Raw genomic sequence first — 22491 nt, 5'->3', positions numbered from 1 at the left:
TGCAATCGTTGTAGTGTGTGACGCAGTTGTTGTTTTGAGTAATGTGATTGCTGGCACAGTCTCGTTCCGCAGGATAGTTAAATCTGCTTTTAAAGTATCAGAAACCTCCTGTATTCTGGCCTCAATCGTAGCAACCACCTGTGTTTTCATTTCAACTATCTCAGAGCGTAGTAGTTTGATGGCCTCAAGAATGTTCATTTCAGCGCCCCCGGGCCAAGCCGCGCCCCCGGGTAAAGTGTGCGACCCCGGGCCCTCAGACTCAGGAGAGGGCGGTGATGAGAGCGGGTCTTGTAGGCTGGGTTTTCTCAAAGTCATGCTTTTGGCCTTATGCTTGGTCGACATGCTGACATTCGGAAGCAAAGTAGTCTTGGTTTTTACGGAAAGGGATCACCAAATTAATATTTGAAAATAAATACGGTTCTGCTGCAGAATTCACATAAAGTTTAAGAATACCACGGGAGCAAACGGAAAACACGTCAGTCGCACATGGCGTCCCCTACCATCCTACCCAAGTTAAACAATTTAAAGGCAATGCTACCAAATACGAATTGAGTGTATGTAAACTTCTGACCCACTGGGAATGTGATAAAAGAAATACAAGCTGAAATAAATAATTCTCTACTATTATTCTGACATTTCACATTCTTAAAATAAAGTGATGATCCTAACTGACCTAAGACATGGAATTTTCACTAGGATTAAATGTCAGGAATTGTGAAAAACTGAGGTCTGTCTGACTCTGGTATCATAACTGAGAATGGGATAAGTGATGATTTTAAATCATTTTATCTCAACAGGTATTTTATTTGAGAGAAACAGTGGTTTAATTGACCCTGGTCAGTCAATCGACTGCTCTACCAAGCCTCTAGCCAACTTGCTGGTTAACGCGTCTACTTCTAGTGAAGTGGTTTCATTTCAACAATTTACTACCTGTGATGTTCTAGATGCCTTGCTTAAGATTGATAATTGATACGCTTAATCCATTTTTGCTGCAGCTCTACAACCGATTGCGGAATCATTAACCATGTGGTGACCCTTGAGACCTAAATACTTATTGTCCTCTTTTTAAACTTAATTGCCTAGCTAAAAGATTCAAAATCATTGATTAATTCTCAACTAAGAACTTTCTTATCTTTGAAATGTATTCTAAATGTACATCAATCGGGTTTTAGACCAGGTCATGGCACTCTCTCTGCTGCATCCCTAGTTACATGTATAAATGATGTGGGTAACAGGATGGATAAAAGGCAACATAGTGCGGGCCTCTTCATTGACCTGTCAAAGGCCTCCGATACTGTTGATCACTCATTGCGAGGCTTTCCTCAATTGGCCTGCATGTAACTGGTTTACAAATTACTTGAAAAACATGACTCAAATGTGTATCTTCTGATGGTGTCAAATCTGGACATAACGAAAGGTTTACCGCATGGGTCGATTCTGGGTCTGTACTTTGTAATATGTTTACATTAACAATCGACTTTTCTGAAAAAATAAAATAAAATGTATGCCGCACCAATGATACTGTCGTGTATGCCATTGCCCCCACGGTTGACCAAGCTCTATCGGAACTACAGCATGCTTTCATTGTATTATAGAAAAACTGGCCTGAAATTAGTATTGAATACAGGTAAAACTAAGTACAGGTTGATCTCTAGACTACATAAAAATTAGATGATTTAAGCATATGTACTTTGGATGGTTCTTATACTGATCGTGTCCCTGCTTACAAATATCTGGGCATCTGGATAGGTGAAAAGCTGTCTTAAAAAGCATATTGATGAGTTAGTTAAGAAGCTGAGAATACAAATGGGCTTCTTCTATAGAAAGCGGATTATTCAGTTGACCTTCCTATCGATCCTAGACTATAGCACTGCGCTTTGATACCGGCGACAGTTTTAGTACTCATCACTGCATTCTCTACCAGACAGTTGTTTGGCCCTCTGATGTGATGTGTTTGAATCATTGCTATGTTTGAATTTATAAAGCTCTTTTACAAAAACTCCCTTACTAAACCATTACTAACTCATTACTAAACCTTAGACATGAGTTACCACACCTCAGTCTCAGGGATGCCTAACTCTGGAAATTCCTTTGGTCTCTACTGAGTTAGGTAAATCAGCATTTAAATTTTCCTCCACCTTATTTGTGGAACCATTTTCAAAATGTTCTTAAATTTGATGTTTTGGTACCTCTAGGGGAATTAAGAAACCTGATTGTTTTCTTTCTGCTTGCATTTTGATGTGTGTATTTTCTATAATTTCTGTAATTCAAGGCTCATCTGAAAAAGACTCATTGGTCTCAGAAAATAAAATAAAAAATACCTGGTGTACGAATACTTGTTGTTCCCTCTGTTGTTCTGTAGTTTTACTACAGGCTGTGGGAGACAGGAAACATTAGTACTAATTTAACAGTAGCAAATAGTAGTAACAGTAGAGCATTTTGTTTTGAAGTTAAACTGCTGAAAAATGTTGGGTGTCCAATTTAATAATAATTGTTGTTTGTGTAGCGCTTTTCAGACACTTTACACAATAAAAAAATCTAAACTCAAATAGACTTAAAAATCAGTATGAGAGCTAAAGCTAAGCAATGATACCAGAGCTAAGGTCTGAGATCAAAGTAAGCATTTCAAGTCAAACCAGTATGCCATCTGTCATGAACAGCCTTCCTACCTATGCCCGTCTTCCCTCCCTCCCATCCATCCACTTTCTTTCTATGCCTCTCACCTTCCTGCAGGTGTTTATCATTCTCTGTTCTTCTTTGGTTGAGGTAATCATGGGAATGCGGCAAACCCCCTCATAGATGTCCCTTTGTTTCTGTGGGACATCAAAGACATTTGATTCATATGAACATCTGACTCACACTATGGGAGGCTGACACTTTGGGCTGGGTATTCAACACACAAACATTGGGATCCAATGTAAGCATTGGCGATTGTATGTGCATAATAGTTGTTTGACTAACATACAGTACATTGCACTTTGAAAGCCTTTTGATAAGACTTACAGATTTAACTTAAAGACAAAAAAGAGTGAAGGACAAGAGGTCAACCGATTAAATCGGAATGGCCGATTAATTAGGGCCGATTTCATGTTTATAACAATCGGAAATCGGTATTTTTGGGCGCCGATTTGCCGATATATTTTTTTATATACCTTTATTTAACTAGGCAAGTCAGTTAAGAACACATTCATATTTTCAATTATGGCCTAGGAACGGTGGGTTAACTGCCTCGTTCAGGGGCAGAATGACAGATATTCACCGTGTCAGCTCGGGGATCCAATCTTGCAACCTTACAGTTAACTAGTCCAACGCAATAACAACCTGCCTCTCTCTCTCTCTGCGCTCCACAAGGAGACTGCATATTACGCGAATGCAGTAAGCCAAGGTAAATTGCTAGCTAGCATCAAACTTCTTATAAAAAAACAATCATAATCACTAGTTAACTACACATGGTTGATTATATTACTAGATATTATCTAGCGTGTCCTGCGTTGCATATAATCTGACTGAGCATACAAGTATCTGACTGAGCGGTGGTAGGCGTGTAAACATTCATTCAAACAGCACTTTCGTGCGTTTTGCCAGCAGCTCTTCGTTGTGCGTCAAGCATTGCGCTGTTTATGACTTCAAGCCTATCAACTCCCGAGATGAGGCTGGTGTAACCGAAGTGAAATGGCTAGCTAGTTAGCGCACGCTAATAGCGTTTCAAACGTCACTCGCTCTGAGCCTTCTAGTAGTTGTTTCCCTTGCTCTGCATGGGTAACACTGCTTCGATGGTGGCTGTTGTGTTGCTGGTTCGAGCAAGGAGAGGGACAGAAGCTATACTGTTACACTGGCAATACTAAAGTGCCTATAAGAACATCCAATAGTCAAAGGTTAATGAAATACAAATGGTATAGAGGGAAATAGTCCTATAATTCCTACAATTTAAAACTTTTTACCTGGGAATATTGAAGACTCATGTTAAAAGGAACCACCAGCTTTCATATGTTCTCATGTTCTGAGCAAGGAACTGAAACGTTAGCACATATTGCACTTTGTTTTTGCATTATTTAAACCAAATTGAACATGTTTCATTATTTATTTGAGGCTAAATTGATTTTATCGATGTACTATATTAAGTTAAAATAAGTGTTCAGTATTGTTGTAATTGTCATTATTACAAATTTGTTTTTTTTTCTTATTTGTTTTTTTAAATCGTCCGATTAATCGGTTTCGGCTTTTTTGGTCCTCCAATACTCGGTATCGGAGTTGAAAAATCATAAATCGGTCGACCTCTATGAAGGACATTTATTTTTACTGACACTCAATGATAATTTGCTTTGGGTCAGTCTGGGTCTTACCTGCATGGCAGAAGTGCAGTGCTGGACTAGCCCCTGGACCCTGTAGTACTGAGCCTCCTTCAGAACTTCCTCCAGCTCACGGTGGGACTCCGGAAGCGGTACCGAGCCGTCCCGCATAAAGTTCAGCACCAAGCCAAAATGGCGACCACACCTGTCCAACACTACCCAGCCTAAGAAAGAGGAAAAATATTGAGTGAGCACTGATAGGCAAGAATCACTCATCTAAATGTCACATTTTTACATGTGTCGATTGCTTTAGGAATTCTTGAGGACATTGATAAAACAAAAAGGTAAATAAGTCACATCCCGTCACACGCTGCAAACGGAAGTAAATGGTGAGCACCGATATTCAGTCGTTGATATGGGTGTAACCATTTGAAAAAATCAAAACCAGTGCAGTAGCACACAGCACAAAATTGCCCCCTGAGCCACCATAAATCACAACATTCTTCAACTGGTTGATCAGTACAGCATTGTTTCCAATAAATTGAATGATGCACACCGTTATGTCCTGCTGAACACAGCCCAGTGTTTCCAATGCGTTCCTTTGGCTCCCATAGGACTACATGTTTTCTTCCAGCATTAGCAAACCTGATTCGCAACATTTGTGACCATTAGTTGCCTAGTTGTACAAAGTGTGGTAGTGCTGGACAGGAACAAAAATGTGCAAGCCTGCGTGATCCTAGAATAAAATATTGGGAAACACTGGCATACATAAATAACACACATACAGTTGAAGTCGGAAGGTTATATATACACCTCAGCCAAATACTTTTAAACTCAAGTTTCACAGTTCCTGACCTTTAATCCTAGTAAAAATTCCCTGTCTTAGGTCAGTTAGGATCACCACTTTATTTTAGGAATGTGAAATGTCACAATAACAGTAGAGAATGATTTATTTCAGCTTGTATTTCCAGTAGGTCAGAAGTTTACATACACTCGACTAGTATTTGGTAGCATTGCCTTTAAATTGTTTAACTTGGGTCAAACGTTTCATGTAGCCTTACACAAGCTTCCCACAATAAGTTGGGTGAATTTTGGCCCATTCCTCCTGACAGAGCTGGAGTAACAGTCAGGATTGTAAGGCCTCCTTGCTCACACATGCTTTTTCAGTTCTGCCCAACAATGTTCTGTTGGATTGAGTTCAGGGCTTGTGATGGCAACTCCAATACCTGGACTTTGTTGTCCTTAAGCCATTTTGCCACAACTTTGGAAGTATGCTTGGGGTCATCGTCCATTTGGAAGACCCATTTGTGACCAAGCTTTAACTTTGTCTTGAGATGTTGCTTCAATATATCCACATAATGTTCTGTCCTCATGATGCCATCTATTTTGTTAAGTGCACCAGTCCCTCCTGCAGCAAAGCACCCCCACAACATGATGCTGCCACCCCGATGCTTCACGGTTGGGATGGTGGTTCTTCGGCTTGCAAGCCTCCTTTTTCCTCCAAACATAACAATGGTCATTATGGCCAAAATGTTCTATTTTTGTTTCATCAGACCAGAGGACATTTCTCCAAAAAGTACGATCTTTGTCCCCATGTGCAGTTCCAAACTGTAGTCTGGCTTTATGGCGGTTTTGGAGCAGTGGCCTCTTCCTTGCTGAGCGGCATTTCAGGTTATGTCGATATAGGACTCGTTTTACTGTGGATATAGATACTTTTGTACCAGTTTCCTCCAGCATCTTCACAAGGTCCTTTGTTGTTGTTCTGGGATTGATTTGCACACCAAAGTACGTTCACCTCTAGGAGACAGAGTCTCCTTACTGAGCAGTATGACAGCTGCGTGGTCCCATGGTGTTTATACTTGCGTACTATTGTTTATACAGATGAACGTGGTACCTTGTAAATTGCTCCCAAGGATGAACCAGACTTGGAGGTCTACAATGTTTTTTCTGAGGTCTTGGCTGATTTCTTTTGATTTTCCTATGATGTCAAGAAAAGAGGCACTGAGTTTGAAGGTAGGCCTTGAAATACATCCACAGGTACACATCCAATTGACTCAAATGATGTCAATTAGCCTATCAGAAGATTCTAAAGCCATGACATCATTTTCTGGAATTTTCCAAGTTGTTTAAAGGCACAGTCAACTTAGTGTATGTGGGGGGTTCTCGGGGGTGGTTTGGGTTCACATTTTTTTGGCCTGGTGGTAGATTGGTCAACATGCCCTTGAGCAGGGCATCGAGCATGGATGCTTCTGTGTGTCGCTCTGAATGGGAATCTGTTGGATGACTGGTATGATGTAGTTGAGCGGCTTCACTACAAGTTAACTGTATATTTCAAATATTAAATAAAACCTTAAAAAAATGTAAACTTCTGACCTACTGGAATTGTGATTATTATTTCACTTATAATTCACTGTCTGTAAACAATTGTTGGAAAAATTGTGTCATGCACATGCCAAAACTATAGTTAACAATAAAATTTGTGGAGTGGTTGAAAAACGAGTTTTATTGACTCCAACCTAAGTGTATGTAAACTTCAGACTTCAACTGTCGGTCCATACTTACCCTCCGAATCTATGGTGACCTCTGCTCCTCCATTGCACATGCTCCTTAGTAAGCTGTCCTCTTTGCTCAGGGTCTGTACTGTGGTGTAATGCAGGGAGCCCCCAACATTCAGCTTCACATATTTACTCCCCGCCAGACCACTTCCAAACCCCTTCTCCTCGCTGCAATGGCCAGAGGCCTGGGTGGCGAGGATAGAGGCAGCTGCCACACTCCCCGCGGAAGCCTCGGCAGACATCAGGCGTGCTTGCAGTTACAGAAGTTTCTGATTTAAAAACAGGAGACCTCAGTTGGGGGATGTGATTTCAATTGAATTATCAAAAACAAATATCACAGTCAACAAACAGAAATTAGGTGGATGTTATGGGTGTAATGGTACACGGGGACCTCTGTTCAGACAGCACTGTGAACCCGAATGAATACATAAATTATTTTAATTCAAAATGAAAACACTAGGCCTACAGGCTATGCCAACACTGCATTGTAGGCCAATTGCCTCGAGTAAATCTGAGAAGAAAAATTCAGTTAAAACTAGAGCCGATGGGCACATTGTATTCAAAGTTCTAATCTTAAAGTGGTGCATTTCAAACTGTCCTTTTGTGAGGTGCAGCTGGGAACTAGTTCTGTATTGTGGCGAGTGGAAGAATCGATAATCCAGAATTGGAGAATCCTCCATTGTTTAAATCTCCAGTTTGGGAAAACATTGGCTTCCCAGTAGATTAGATTACAATGGCGGTGGACATTTGTGGATAAAACATTAACAGTAATTTGTCACGCACAACGAGAACAATCTATACAGCTACCAACACCTCAAATATGTTGACAGATTTATGCCAACGTCACCCCAGTTAACCAGAGCAAGAAAAGGGCAAAAAAACATTGTCATTCAAGCAGCCCTTGGCAGCTGATTCTGACCGGGCTAAAGAAATTACAAGAGCGAAGGATAGGCTGTGTTCACAATTTTTACAGTCTTGGTTTATAGCTGTTATGCTCCCATTCCATATGGTTGAGAATAGGGGGTTTCAATATGGAGCAAGATATCTGCCAAAAGGTTGAAAATACAGTCGTGGCCAAAAGTTGAGAATGACAAATATTAATTTCCACAAAGTTCGCTGCTTCAGTGTCTTTAGATATGTCTCAGATGTTACTATGGAATACTGAAGTATAATTACAAGCATTTCATAAGTGTCAAAGGCTTTTATTGACAATTACATGAAGTTGATGCAAAGACTCAATATTTGCAGTGTTGACCCTTCTTTTTCAAGACCTCTGCAATCCGCCCTGGCCACATCCTGACTGATGGCAGCCCATTCTTGCATAATCAATGCTTGGAGATTGTCAGAATTTGTGGGGTTTTATTTGTCCACCCGCCTCTTGAGGATTGACCATAAATTCCCAATAGGATTAAGGTCAAGGGAGTTTCCTGGGCATGGACCCAAAATATCGATGTTTTGTTCCCTGAGCCACTTAGTTATCACTTTTGCCTTATGGCAAGGTGCTCCATCATGCTGGAAAATGAATTGTTCGTCACCAAACTGTTCCTGGATGGTTGGGAGAAGTTGCTCTCGAAGGATGTGCTGGTACCATTCTTTATTCATGGCTGTGATCTTATGCAAAATTGTGAGTGAGCCCACTCCCTTGGCTGAGAAGCAACCCCACACATGAATAGTCTCAGGATGCTTTACTGTTGGCATGACACAGGACTGATGGTAGCGCTCAACTCGTCTCCTCCGGACAAGCTTTTTTCTGGATGCCCCAAACAATCATAAAGGGGATATAAATCAGAGAAAATGACTTTACCCCAGTCCTCAGCAGTCCAATCTCTGTACCTTTTGCAGAATATCAGTCTGTCCCTGATGTTTCTCCTGGAGAGAAGTGGCTTCTTTGCTGCCCTTCTTGACACCAGGCCATCCTCCAAAAGTCTTTTCCTCACTGTGCATGCAGATGCACTCACACCTGCCTGCTGCCATTCCTAAGCAAGCTCTGTAGTGGTGGTGCCCTGACCCCGCAGCTGAATCAACTTTAGGAGATGATCCTGGCGCTTGCTGGACTTTCTTGGGCGCCCTGAAGCCTTCTTCACAACAATTGAACCGCTCTCCTTGAAGTTCTTGAGGATCCGATTTAGGTGCAATCTTACTGTCAACAAAATCCTTGCCTGTGAAGCCCTTTTTGTGCAAAGCAATGATGGCACATGTTTTCTTACAGGTAACCATGTTTGACAGAGGAAGAACAATGATTCCAAGCACCACCCTCCTTTTGAAGCTTCCAGTCTGTTATTCAAACTCAACCAGCATGACAGAGTGATCTCCAGCCTTGTCCTCGTCAACACTCACACCTGTGTTAACCTTGTGAATAGGGGGCAGTATTTTCATTTTTGGAAAAATAATGTGCCCGTAGTAAACAGGATATTTTGTCAGGACAAGATGCTAGAATATGCATATAATTGACAGCTTAGGATAGAAAACACTGAAGTTTCCAAAACTGTAAAAATATTGTCTTTGAGTATAACAGAACTGATGTTGCAGGCGAAAGCCTGAGAAAAATCCAATCCGGAAGTGCCTCATGTTTTGAAAGCGCTGCGTTCCAATGAGTCCCTATTGAGCAGTGAAATCAAATCAAATTTTATTTGTCACATACACGTGGTTAGCAGATATTAATGCGAGTGTAGCAAAATGCTTGTGCTTCTAGTTCCGACAATGCAGTAATAACCAACAAGTAATCTAACTAACAATTCCAAAACTACTGTCTTATACACAGTGTAAGGGGATAAAGAATATGTACATAAGGATATATGAATGAGTGATGGTACAGAGCAGCATAGGCAAGATACAGTAGATGGTATCGAGTACAGTATATACATATGAGATGAGTATGTAAACAAAGTGGCATAGTTAAAGTGGCTAGTGATACATGTATTACATAAGGATGCAGTCGATGATATAGAGTACAGTATATACGTATGCATATGAGATGAATAATGTAGGGTATGTAAACATTATATAAGGTAGCATTGTTTAAAGTGGCTAGTGATATATTTACATAATTTCCCATCAATTCCCATTATTAAAGTGGCTGGAGTTGAGTCAGTGTCAGTGTGTTGGCAGCAGCCACTCAATGTTAGTGGTGGCTGTTTAACAGTCTGATGGCCTTGAGATAGAAGCTGTTTTTCAGTCTCTCGGTCCCAGCTTTGATGCACCTGTACTGACCTCGCCTTCTGGATGATAGCGGGGTGAACAGGCAGTGGCACGGGTGGTTGATGTCCTTGATGATCTTTATGGCCTTCCTGTAACATCGGGTGGTGTAGGTGTCCTGGAGGGCAGGTAGTGTGCCCCCGGTGATGCGTTGTGCAGACCTCACTACCCTCTGGAGAGCCTAACGGTTGAGGGCGGAGCAGTTGCCAAAAGTTGGGAATGGACTATCAACCAGATTACCCTTTTCTCCGTATTCCCGAAGGTGTCTACAGCATTGTGACGTAGTTTTACGCATTTATGTTGAAGAATACCCGTAGGCGGCTACATTGCGCAAGTGGTCACCTGATGCTCCCGAGAGATTCTCGTGTAAAATACAGGAGGAAGCCATTACTACAATCGGTCCTACTGAAAAACGAATTGTCCCGATGGATATATTATCGAATAGATATTTGAAAAACACCTTGGATAGATTATAAACAACGTTTGCCATGTTTGTCGATATTATGGAGCTAATTTGGAATGTTTTTCGCCGTTTGTGACTGCAATTTCCGGGCGATTTCTCAGCCATACGTGAAGAACAAACGGAGCTATTTCGACAACAAAAAATAATATTTTTGGAAAAAAGGAACATTTGCTATCTAACTGGGAGTCTCGTGAGTGAAAACATCTGAAGCTCAAAGGTAAACGATTTAATTTAATTGCTATGCTAGGCTATCGATAAACTTACACAAATGCTTGTCTAGCTTTGGCTGTAAAGCATATTTTGAAAATCTGAGATGACAGGGTGATTAACAAAAGGCTAAACTGTGTCTCAATATATTTCACTTGTTATTTACATGAATAGGAATATTTTCTAGTAATATTTATGTCCGTTGCGTTATGCTAATTAGTGTCAGATGATGACAACGGTCCCGTTCACGGGATGGGGTGTCACTAGAGGTTAACGAGAGAATCACTGACATGTCAGCTGGTCATTTTGTGGCAGGGCTGAAATGCATTATTTGGGATTCAGTTAATTTGCATGGCAAAGAGGGATGTTCCAATTAATTGCATTTCATCTGATCAACTTTCATAACGTTCTGGAGTATATTCAAATTGCCATCATACAAACTGAGGCCGCAGACTTTGTGAAAATGAATGTGTTATTCTCAACTTTTGGCCACGACTGTAGGTATCGTTAGGATTGTAAGAAAAAAAACATACGTAAATTGTTAGTATCATAAGAAAAGCCAATGCTGAAACATGAAATGAAAACTTTAGATCTCTCCCATTACGACTATGAATTAATATTTACACATTTAATTACTTTAAATCTCCCTTTTTATACATACAAACTTGTCAGTAATGTGGCATCTGCAAAAGACATGAACGTAGCTAGTCAAATCAAGCAACTCTAGCCCAGACCAGTTAACCTCTGGGATATCCAGGACGGTAGCATCCCACCTCAATAAGTCAGTGAAAGTGCAGGGCACAAAATTCAAAACAGAAATCTCATAATTAAATTTCCTCAAGCATACAAGGATTTCACCATTTTTAAAGGAGCTTCTCGTTAATCCAGCCACAGTGTGATTTCAAAAAGGCTTTACAGCGAAAGCACACCAAACGATTATGTTAGGTAAGCACCTAGTCACAGAAAAACACAGCCATTTTTCCAGCCAAAGAGAGGAGTCACAAAAAACAGAAAGAGATAAAAATGAATCACTAACCTTTGATGATCTTCATCAGATGACACTCATAGGACTTCATGTTACACAATGCATGTATGTTTTGTTCGGTGTTTTGTTCGATGTTTTGTTCGATAAAGTTCATATTTATATCCAAAAATTGGCATGTTCAGTAGTTCCAAAACATCCGGTGCTTTTGCAGAGAGCCACATCAATTTATAGAAATACTCAACATAAATGTTGATGAAAATACAAGTCTTATACATGGAACTTTATATAAACTTCTCCTTGATGCAACCGGTGTGAAAGATTTCAAAAAAGCTTTACCGAAAAAGCACACCATGCAATAAATCTGAGTACAGTGCTCAGACAACAAAACAGCCAAACAGAACCACCATGCTGTGCAGTCAACAGAAGTCAGAAATAGCATTATAAATATTCCCCTACCTTTGATGATCTTCATCAGAATACACTCCCAGGAATCCCAGTTCCACAATAAATGTTTGATTTGTTCGATAAAGTCCCTAATTTATGTCCAAATACCTCCTTTTGTTTGCGCGTTTTGTACACAATCCAAAATCACGACGCGCAGTCAAGTCCATGCAAAAGTCCAGACCAAAAGTTATTACAGTTCGTAGAAACATGTCAAACGAAGTATAGAATCAATCTTTAGGATGTTTTTTTTTAATCATAAATCTTCAATAAATGTTCCAACTGGAGAATTCCCTTGTCTGTTAAAATTTCAAATGGAACGCAAGCTAACTATAACGTGAATGCACGTGGTCAGCTAATGGCACTCTGCCAGACTGACTCATTCCCCTCTCATTCACCCCCACTTCACAGTAGACGCATCAAACAAGGTTCTAAAGACTTGACATCTAGTGGAAGCCTTAGGAAGTGCAATATGACCCCATAGACACTGTTTGATAGGGAATGAGTAGAAAAACTACAAACCTCAGATTTCACATTTCCTGTTTGGATTTTTTCCTCTGGTTTTTGCCTGCCATATGAGTTCTGTTACAGTCACAGACATCAGTTAACCAGTTTCAGAAACGTCAGAGTGTTTTCTATCCGAATCTACTAATTATATGCATTTTCTAGCTTTTAGGCATGAGTAGCAGGTAGCTTAATCTGGGCACCTTTTTATCCAAGCTACTCAATACTGCCCCCCAGTCCCACAGAAGTTAAAGTTGCTTTAGAGCATCCAGTTTCATTTCCAAAATAAAATGTCTAAAGCTTGTTTTAGAACTGCATTAAAATAATAACGTGATACCAGTAGATGGCGAAGTATAGGCTTGGGCCTTGAGCAAATGACTTGACACAATAGTCTTGCCTAGAATAACTGCTTGAGCTGCAAAAGAGAAAGTAGACTTTTCGCAAACTGAAAGAGCAAACCATTGCATTTAACCATGGCAAGGTGACTGGGAATATGGCCGAATACAAACAGTGTAGTTATTCCCGCCGTAAGGCAATCAAACAGGAAACGGTCAGTATAGAGACAAAGTGGAGTCGCAATTCAACGGCTCACACACGAGCCGTATGTGGCAGGGTCTACGGACAATCACGGACTACAAACGGAAAACCAGCCACGTCACGGATACAGACATCTTGCTTCCGCATAAGCTAAACACCTTCGCCCGCATTGAGGATAACACAGAGCCACAGACCGTTACCAAGAACTGTGGGCTCTCCTTCTCCGTGGCTGACTGGAGTAAGACATTTAAGTGTGCTAACCCTCGCAAGGCTGTCGGTCCAGATGGCACCCCTAGCTGCGGCCTCAGAGCATGCGCAGACCAGCAGACTGGAGTATTTACGGACATACTCAATCTCTCCCTATCCCAGTCTGTTGTCCCGACATGCTTCAAGATGTCTACCATTGTTCACGTACTGCGGGATGCTGACCTTCTAGGCAGAGTTGCAAAGAAAAAGCCATATCTCTGTCAAGTGTGTATTCTTTTGCCAATCTTTTATTTTTATTGGCCAGTCTGAGATATGGCTTTTCTTTGCAACTCTGCCTAGAAGGCCAGCATCCCAGAGTCGCCTCTTCACCACTGTTGATGTTGAGACTGGTGTTTTGCGGATACTATTTAATGAAGCTGCTAGTTGAGAACTTGTGAGACGTCTGTTTCTCAAAACCAGACACTAATGTACTTGTCCTCTTGCTCAGTTGTGCACCGGGGCCTCCCACTCCTTTCTATTCTGGTTAGAGCCAGTTTGCGCTGTCTGTTAAGGAAGTAGTACACACCGTTGTACGAGATCTTCAGTTTCTTGGCAATTTCTCACATGGAGTAGCCTTCATTTCTCATAACAAGAATAGACCATTACAGGCCATTTTGAGCCTGTAATCAAACCCAAAAATGCTCCAGATACTCAACTAGTCTAAAGGACAGTTTTATTGCTTCTTTAAACAGAATCGTTTTCAGCTGTGCTAACGAAATGATCAATTAGCTAATCAAAGTTGATCATTTTAAAAAGGCTAACACAACCACCATTGAAACACGGGAGTAATGGTTGCTGACAATGGGCCTCTGTATGCCTATGTAGATGTTCCATTAAATATCAGTCGTTTCCAGCCACGACAGTAATTTACAACATTAACAATGTCTAAACTGTATTTCCGATCAATGATTTTTTAAATTGACAATTTTTTTGTTGCTTTTCTTTCAAGAACAAATTCTAAGTCACCCCAAACAGTAGTGTATATAAACAGTGTATTTTGAACGGTAGTGTATATAAACTCAGCAAAAAAAAGAAACGTCCTCTCACCGTAAACTGCGTTTATTTTCAGCAAACTTAACGTGTAAATATTTGTACGAACATAAGATTTAACAACAGACAAACTGAACAAGTTCCACAGACATGTGACTAGAAATAAATTTAATATTGTCCCTGAACAAAAAAAAGGGGGGTCAAAATCAAAAGTAACAGTCAGTATCTGGTGTGGCCAACAGCTGCATTAAGTACTGCAGCGCATCTCCTCCTCATGTACTGCACTGGATTTGCCAGTTCTTGCTGTGAGATGTTACCCTACTCTTCCATCAAGGCACCTGCAAGTTCCCAGACATTTCTGGGTCCCAGATGTGCTCAATGGGATTGAGATCCGGGCTCATCGCTGGCCATGGCTGAACACTGGCAATTCCTGTCCTGCAGGAAATCACACACAGAACGAGCAGTATGGCTGGTGGCATTGTCATGCTGGAGGGTCATGTCAGGATGAGCCTGCAGGAAGGGTACCACAACGCACAGCGTTGAGATTGCCTGCAATGATAACAAGCTCAGTCCAATGACACACCGCCCCAGACCATGATGGACCCTCCAACTCGAGCCTCGGTGTAACGCTCATTTTACGATAAATGCGAATCCGACCATCACCCCCGGTGAGACAAAACCGTGACTCGTCAGTGAAGAGCACTTCTTGAAAGTCCTGTCTGGTCCAGCGACGATGGCTTTGTGCCCATAGGTGACGTTGTTGCCGGTGATGTCTGGTGAGGACCTGGCTTACAAAAAGCCTAGAAGCCCTCAGTCCAGCCTCTCTCAGCCTATTGCGGACAGTCTGAGCACTGATGGTGGAATTGTGCATTCCTGGTCTAACTCGGGCAGTTGTTGTTGCCATCCTGTACCTGTCCCACAGGTGTGATGTTTGGATGTACCGATCCTGTGCAGGTGTTGTTACACGTTGTCTGCCACTGTGAGGACGATCAGCTGTCCATCCTGTCTCCCTGCAGCTCTGTCTTTGGCATCTCACAGTAAGGACATTGCAATTTATTGCTCTGGCCACATCTGCAGTCCTCATGCTTCCTTGCAGCATGCCTAAGGCACATTCGCGCAGTTGACCAGGGACCCTGGGCATCTTTTTTGGGGGTGTTTTTCAGAGTCAGTAGAAAGGACACTTTTAGTGTCCTAAGTTTTCATAACTGTGATCTTAATTGGGTACCGTCTGTAAACTGTTGGTGTCTTAATGAACATGCACCTGTGGAACAGTCGCTAACTGTTTATGCTTCATTGAACAAGCATGGGAAACAGTGTTTCAACCCTTTTACAATTAAGATCTGGAACGTTATTTGGATTTTTACATCTTTTAAAGACAGGGTCCTGAAAAGGGGACATTTTTTGTTGTTGCTGAGTTTATATCAATTGGTCGACCTCTAATATAAATGTGCCCATTTGGAGAGCTGATAGCATTTCTGATTGGCTTAATGCACCACCACTAGTAATGTTTTATTCACCTCAAACAGCAAGCAAACAGTATGTTTTTACATCCATTGAGAATTACAATAGTTCCTCAATGTATTTGAAAAATCTTTCCAGCTCTCTCCCTTTTGATAACCACTTGGCGTGAAAGGAAAAAAAATGTCATGCTCTGATCCAGTGGAAAAGTCATGAAATAGGCTTCTTATCAGTGCTCGACTTGGACTGAAAACGGTTCCGGAACTCATATTGGGTGCTGGTACTGTTTATACACTGCTCAAAAAAATAAAGGGAACACTTAAACAACACAATGTAACTCCAAGTCAATCACACTTCTGTGAAATCAAACTGTCCACTTAGGAAGCAACACTGATTGACAATAAATTTCACATGCTGTTGTGCAAATGGAATAGACAACAGGTAGAAATTATAGGCAATTAGCAAGACACCCCCAATAAAGGAGTGGTTCTGCAGGTGGTGACCACAGACCACTTCTCAGTTCCTATGTTTTGGTCACTTTTGAATGCTGGCGGTGTTTTCACTCTAGTGGTAGCATGAGACGGAGTCTACAACCCACACAAGTGGCTCAGGTAGTGCAGCTCATCCAGGATGGCACATCAATGCGAGATGTGGCAAGAAGGTTTGCGGTGTCTGTCAGCGTAGTGTCCAGAGCATGGAGGCGCTACCAGGAGACAGGCCAGTACATCAGGAGATGTGGAGGCCGTAGGTGGGCAACAACCCAGCAGCAGGACCGCTACCTCCGCCTTTGTGCAAGGAGGAGTACTGCCAGAGCCCTGCAAAATGACCTCCAGCAGGCCACAAATGTGCATGTGTCTGCTCAAACGGTCAGAAACAGACTCCATGAGGGTGGTATGAGGGCCTGACGTCCACAGGTGGGGGTTGTGCTTACAGCCCAACACCGTGCAGGACGTTTGGCATTTGCCAGAGAACACCAAGATTGGCAAATTCACCACTGGCACCCTGTGCTCTTCACAGATTAAAGCAGGTTCACACTGAGCACGTGACAGAGTCTGGAGACGCCGTGGAAAACGTTCTGCTGCCTGCAACATCCTCCAGCATGACCGGTTTGGCGGTGGGTCAGTCATGGTGTGGGGTGGCATTTCTTTGGGGGGCCGCACAGCCCTCCATGTGCTCGCCAGAGGTAGCCTGACTGCCATTAGGTACCGAGATGAGATCCTCAGACCCCTTGTGAGACCATATGCTGGTGCGTTTGGCCCTGGGTTCCTCCTAATGCAAGACCTCATGTGGCTGGAGTGTGTCAGCAGTTCCTGCAAGAGGAAGGCATTGATGCTATGGACTGGCCCGCACGGGAACGGTCCCTAGACCTGAATCCAATTGAGCACATCTGGGACATCATGTCTCGCTCCATCCACCAACGCCACATTGCACCACAGACTGTCCAGGAGTTGGCGGATGCTTTAGTCCAGGTCTGGGAGGAGATCCCTCCTCAGGAGACCAGCCGCCACCTCATCAGGAGCATGCCCAGGCGTTGTAGGGAGGTCATACAGGCACGTGGAGGCCACACACACTACTGAGCCTCATTTTGACTTGTTTTAAGGACATTACATCAAAGTTGGATCAGCCTATAGTGTGGTTTTCCACTTTAATTTTGAGTGTGACTCCAAATCCAGATCTCCATGGGTTGATAAATTTGATTTCCATTGATAATTTGTGTGATTTTGTTGTCAGCACATTCAACTATGTAAAGAAAAAAGTATTTAATAAGAATATTTCATTAATTCAGATCTAGGATGTGTTATTTTAGTGTTCCTTTATTTTTTTGAGCAGTGTATTTAGTTGCAGGAGCGCCACAATACTTTTGAGCTAATAGCTCAAGCAGTACAAAATGTGAATATTTTATACAATTTTGCAAGTTAGCTAGCACAAGCTTTTGGCAAGACCCAAGTTAATAGTCAATACAATGTTTCAAGTTCACATGCAGGCTACACATTTTGGGGGGGGACCAACTGGGGCTTTATGTTGGCAATTTTTACATAGATAGCAATAGAAGTTCAACCTAAAAGTATCATTATCATTTAATTTGGATAGAATTGATTAACCACGACAATGATTTTTAGATATGAAAACATTATTATTAATTAAACTGTTTCACAAAAATGTGCATATGAAAACCATAACTGGATCGGTAGAAAAAAAAATTAATTCCACATGAGAAAGGTTGCAGACTCCTCGTGTAGCCTTATTATTGGAAACTTCTGGGGAATAAAGGCAGGACCTGTTAAAGCCAGCAGGAGCAGGAGAATAGTTGGGTCAGGTTACATTTGTTTTCCTTCTGGTTACCTAGATCTCTAGGGCCCTTGAGGAATCAAACCGTAAGCATAAAGCATCAAACAAGCTCAATGCACAGTTAATTTTATTAAAACACATAGGGTGTGTCTACATATGGAAAAATATCCGTTTAAAAATGGACAAATTGAAATTCAGTCGACCACAACTTTTGTTTTTAGTTGGGGACAGCCCTTGTCCTCGGTTGCAACACGCACTACAGAGTTACAAACTTCCACTGGAAGCAATGTCAGCACAAGAACTGTTTGTCTGGAGCTTCATGAAATGGGTCTCCATTGGCCGAGCAGCCGCACACAAGCCTAAGATCACCATGCGCAATGCCAAGTGTCGGCTGGAGTGGGGACTCTGTGCTTCCAACATTGTGGCAACAGTTATGTGAAGACCCTTTCCTGTTTAAGCAATCATAATGCCCCCATTCACAAAGCCAGCTCCATACAGAAACAGGTTAACAAGATATGGAAGAACTTGACTGACCTGCACAGGGCCCTGACCTCAACCCCATTAAAAACTTTGGGATGAACTGGAACGCCGACTGCGAGCCAGGCCTAATTGCCCAACATCAGTGCCCGACCTCAGTAATGCTTGTGGATGAGTGGAAGCAAGTCCCCACAGCAATGTTCCAACATCTAGTGGAAATCCTTCCCAGAAGAGTGGAGGATGTCATAGAAGCAAAGTGGGGGGGACCAACTCCATATTAACGCCCATGATTTTGGAATGAGATGTTCGACGAGCAGGTGCCCACATACTTTTGGTCATGTAGTGTATATAGATATATAGCACTTGCATTATATAAACAGTTCAGACAAGTAGTTAGCCATCCTGGCTTTAGATACTTTAAGTTAGAGATACTGCACTCTAGCCGAGTAGGTAACGTTAGCTAGCTAGCGATCCCTCTACCTTTGTCAGAAATCTGCCTTTTAGTAGGGATGTAAAATGTACAGCCTGCTGCACAGACCCTCTAATCTAGAGCGCCAGGTTAAATTGTGTTTAGGAGTCTTTTAAATCATCTCAAAATGGTTAAACTAGTGAGAAGTATATGTGATTAATTATATATGCCAAAATAATTCAATGTACAAAAGTGTATACAAAACATTCGGAACACCTTCGTAATATTGTGTTGCACTCCAGAACAGCCTCAATCCATCAGGCATGGACTCTACAAGGTGTCGAAAGCAATCCCAGGGATGCTGGCCCATGTTGTGATCATGCTCTCCGTAGCCAATATCAGCAAGACATTTAAACAGGTAAACATTCACAAGGCAGCAGGGCCAGACAGATTACCAGGACACACACACAGAGCATGCACAGACCAACTGGAAAGTTTCTTCACTGACATTTGCAACCTGTACCTGGAGTTTGAAATAGCTACATGTTTCAAGCAGACCACCATAGTCCCTGTGCCCAGAAAGCGAAAGGTAACCTGCCTAAATGGCTACCGCCCCATAGCAGTCACGTCAGTAGCCATGAAGTGCATTGAAAGGCTGGTCATGGCTCACATCAACACCATCAACCCAGAAACCCACTCCAATTCGCATACCGCCCCGACAGATCCACAGATGCAATCTCAATCCACACTGCCCTCTCCATCAACGTGAGCAAGACAAAGGTCATGGACTTACAAGATCATGGACTAAAAGAAAAGGAGGGCTGAACACGCCCCAATTCACATCGATGGGGCTGTAGTGGAGCAGGTTGAGACTTAAGTACCTTGGTGTCCACAACACCAACAAACTATCATGGTTCAAACACACCAAAAAGGTTGTGAAGTGGGCACTACAACGCCCCCCCCCCCCAGGAGACTGAAAAGATTTGGCATGGGTCCCCAGATCTTCAAAATACAGCTGCACGATTGAGAGCATCCTGATCGGTTGCATCACCCCCTGGTATGGCAACTGCTCGGCATCCGACCGTAAGGCGCTACAGAGGGTAGTGCATATGGCCCAGTACATCACCGGGGCCAGGCTTCCTGCAATCCAGGACCTATATACTAGGCGGTGTCAGAGGAAGGCCCAAAAAAATGGTCAGACTTCAGTCACCCAATCAGACTTTTCTCTGCTACAGCACAGCAAGCGATACCAGAGCGCAAAGTCTAGGTCCAAAAGGCACCTTAAGTTTCTATCCCCAAGCCATAAGTCTGCTTAACAATTAACCATGGCCACCCTCCCTTTGTTTTTACAGTACTGCTACTCGCTGTTTATTATCTATGAATAGTCACTTTCCCAATACCAACATGTTCAAATTACCTCGACTAACCTGTATCCCCGCACATCGACTTGGTACCAGTGCCCTCTGCATACAGCCTCATTTTTATTACTTTTGTTTATTTTGTAACTATATTCTTAAAACTGTTTTGATGGTTAAGGGCTTGTAAGTAAGCATTTCATGGCATATGACAAATACAATTGGATTTGACTCCCAATGCTTCACAGAGTGGTGTCAAGTTGACTGGATGTCCTTTGGGTGGTGGTGGACCATTCTTAATACACACAAGAAACTGTTGAGCGTGAAAAACCCAGCAGCGTTGCAGTTCTTTACACACTCAAACCTGTGCACCTGGCACCTACCACACCCCGTTCAAGGGCACTTAAATATCTTGTCTTGTCAATTCACCCTCCTAATGGCACACATACAATCAAGACTAACTACCAATTGGCTATAACAAAATTGGGGAGAAAATTAGTTTTTATTTTTTATTTTAAAGTAATTAACATTAAACTTTTAATACTGCAATAATTATGATTTATAGATATTATTTTCAAGGCTACTCCTCTTACACCCTACCGTTTAAGCTAGAAATGTCTTTCTAACTTTAAAACGTGTAGACTGGTCTGGAATAGTGTGCTCACATAAAAGCTATCAAAAAGTTGTATACCTCTAAAAGTTCCCATTGTGACATCACTCCAAACATTCCATTCACTATAAACAAATGCTACTTTTAACACAAATCAATTACTTTAACCACTTACCCAACAAATTACACAAATTGAGAGCATATGAAATATTCCTCTACTCTGCTATTTAAATCTGAAATCAGAACATAATTACTCTCTGGCACCGATCAAAAACTGGACCATTGAGGAGTGGCCACACATTATTTCAAAAAGGTGAAGCAAGTTATTTTTTCTTCATGTTAAATTATAATCTACAGTAGTTTCCAGCGGTAGTGTAGCTACTTAATCAGGTAAAACTACTGGATGAGTCCAAAAACGTGCTGTGATTTAATTTATTTGGACGATTTCGGGTATTTGCCCTGCCTACTTCTAGGCCAGTTATCATCATGTCCAGGTGAAATTTGAATGGGTAACGTTAACTGTTAGCTAGCTAGCTTTCCAGACACTGCAAGACATCTTGCTAGACACATGGAAGACAACAAAGTAACTCGCTACAATCACACTAGTTAACTTGCTAGTTAGTATTTGGCTTGTTACCTAGGTAGCTACATTTACTAACGTTAGTTTCAAGCTACCGTAACGTCTCTGGTTGGATGCTAAAGGCAAGCCGTTAGCTAGCTAACGTACTCACCAGGCTAGCCGACTTGCTAGCTAACATTAGCTGTTAACTTGTGGTGGCTCCAAATCTCCAATGCTATTAAAATGAGAATTTAAAACAACGGGGGAAAAAAACACTTAACAAGGTTGCACGAATTAGGGAAATACTGTGGTTAATTAGGACGAGGTCATTTTGACATGTTTAGCTTGCTTGACTAGCTAACGTCATCGACAAGATTAGTTTATTCTTCGATGAGGTTTAACGGCGTTTGGCCTCCAATAAATGTTGCATTACCGCCACCTAGTAGACTGGAGTACAACTCCCGTATACTTTGCGTTAAAAAAAATATGCATAAGTAAACAAATACCCTACCATCACAACAACAACAAAAATATTTAAAAGAATAACACCACCCTACTCCACTATTTAAATATATTTAGTCCTACCTCAGGCCAACAATCTGAAAGGATGGGACACCACCACTTAATACACCCTGTTACTCTTCTTTCTCGCACACCCAAATACCTCTCTGCAGCTGCCACCACAACCTCAATTTTCTGCGACCTATGTTTCATCCCTGGAGAACAGTTGATAACCATTGCTATAAATGCTAAAAATCTAATCATACTGAAACATATCACTTGTTGAGCTATCCCTCTGTACTGGTACAGATCTACTACTCACACCACTCCTCTCAGGATCCCTCCCCCTTGACCCATCTTCCTCTACTTTCTCAGCATATGACAACTTCTGCACTACTCTAACTCGGAAACCTCAACCTGC

At 41.9% G+C, this 22491-nt stretch overlaps 1 protein-coding gene across 1 annotated transcript in view; it reads right to left on the bottom strand.

Moving 5' to 3' along the window:
* kctd13 (potassium channel tetramerization domain containing 13) overlaps positions 1-21966 on the bottom strand; it is a 45374-nt gene extending 23408 nt beyond the window's left edge. Inside the window, exons 1-5 of the mRNA XM_024414865.2 lie at positions 21742-21966; positions 6852-7113; positions 4344-4513; positions 2724-2813; positions 2322-2374 (exon numbers count right to left, since the gene is read on the bottom strand). Of these exons, the coding sequence (XP_024270633.1) occupies positions 2322-2374; positions 2724-2813; positions 4344-4513; positions 6852-7086 (548 nt within the window). The 5' untranslated portion in view covers positions 7087-7113; positions 21742-21966. The remainder of the gene's footprint in view (positions 1-2321; positions 2375-2723; positions 2814-4343; positions 4514-6851; positions 7114-21741) is intronic.
* Positions 21967-22491: the final 525 nt, after the last annotated feature.

The sequence above is a fragment of the Oncorhynchus tshawytscha genome, linkage group LG09 (assembly GCF_018296145.1).
Source record: "Oncorhynchus tshawytscha isolate Ot180627B linkage group LG09, Otsh_v2.0, whole genome shotgun sequence".
NCBI classification, from domain to species: Eukaryota; Metazoa; Chordata; class Actinopteri; order Salmoniformes; family Salmonidae; genus Oncorhynchus; species Oncorhynchus tshawytscha.
This window is presented reverse-complemented; position numbering and strand designations above follow the sequence as displayed.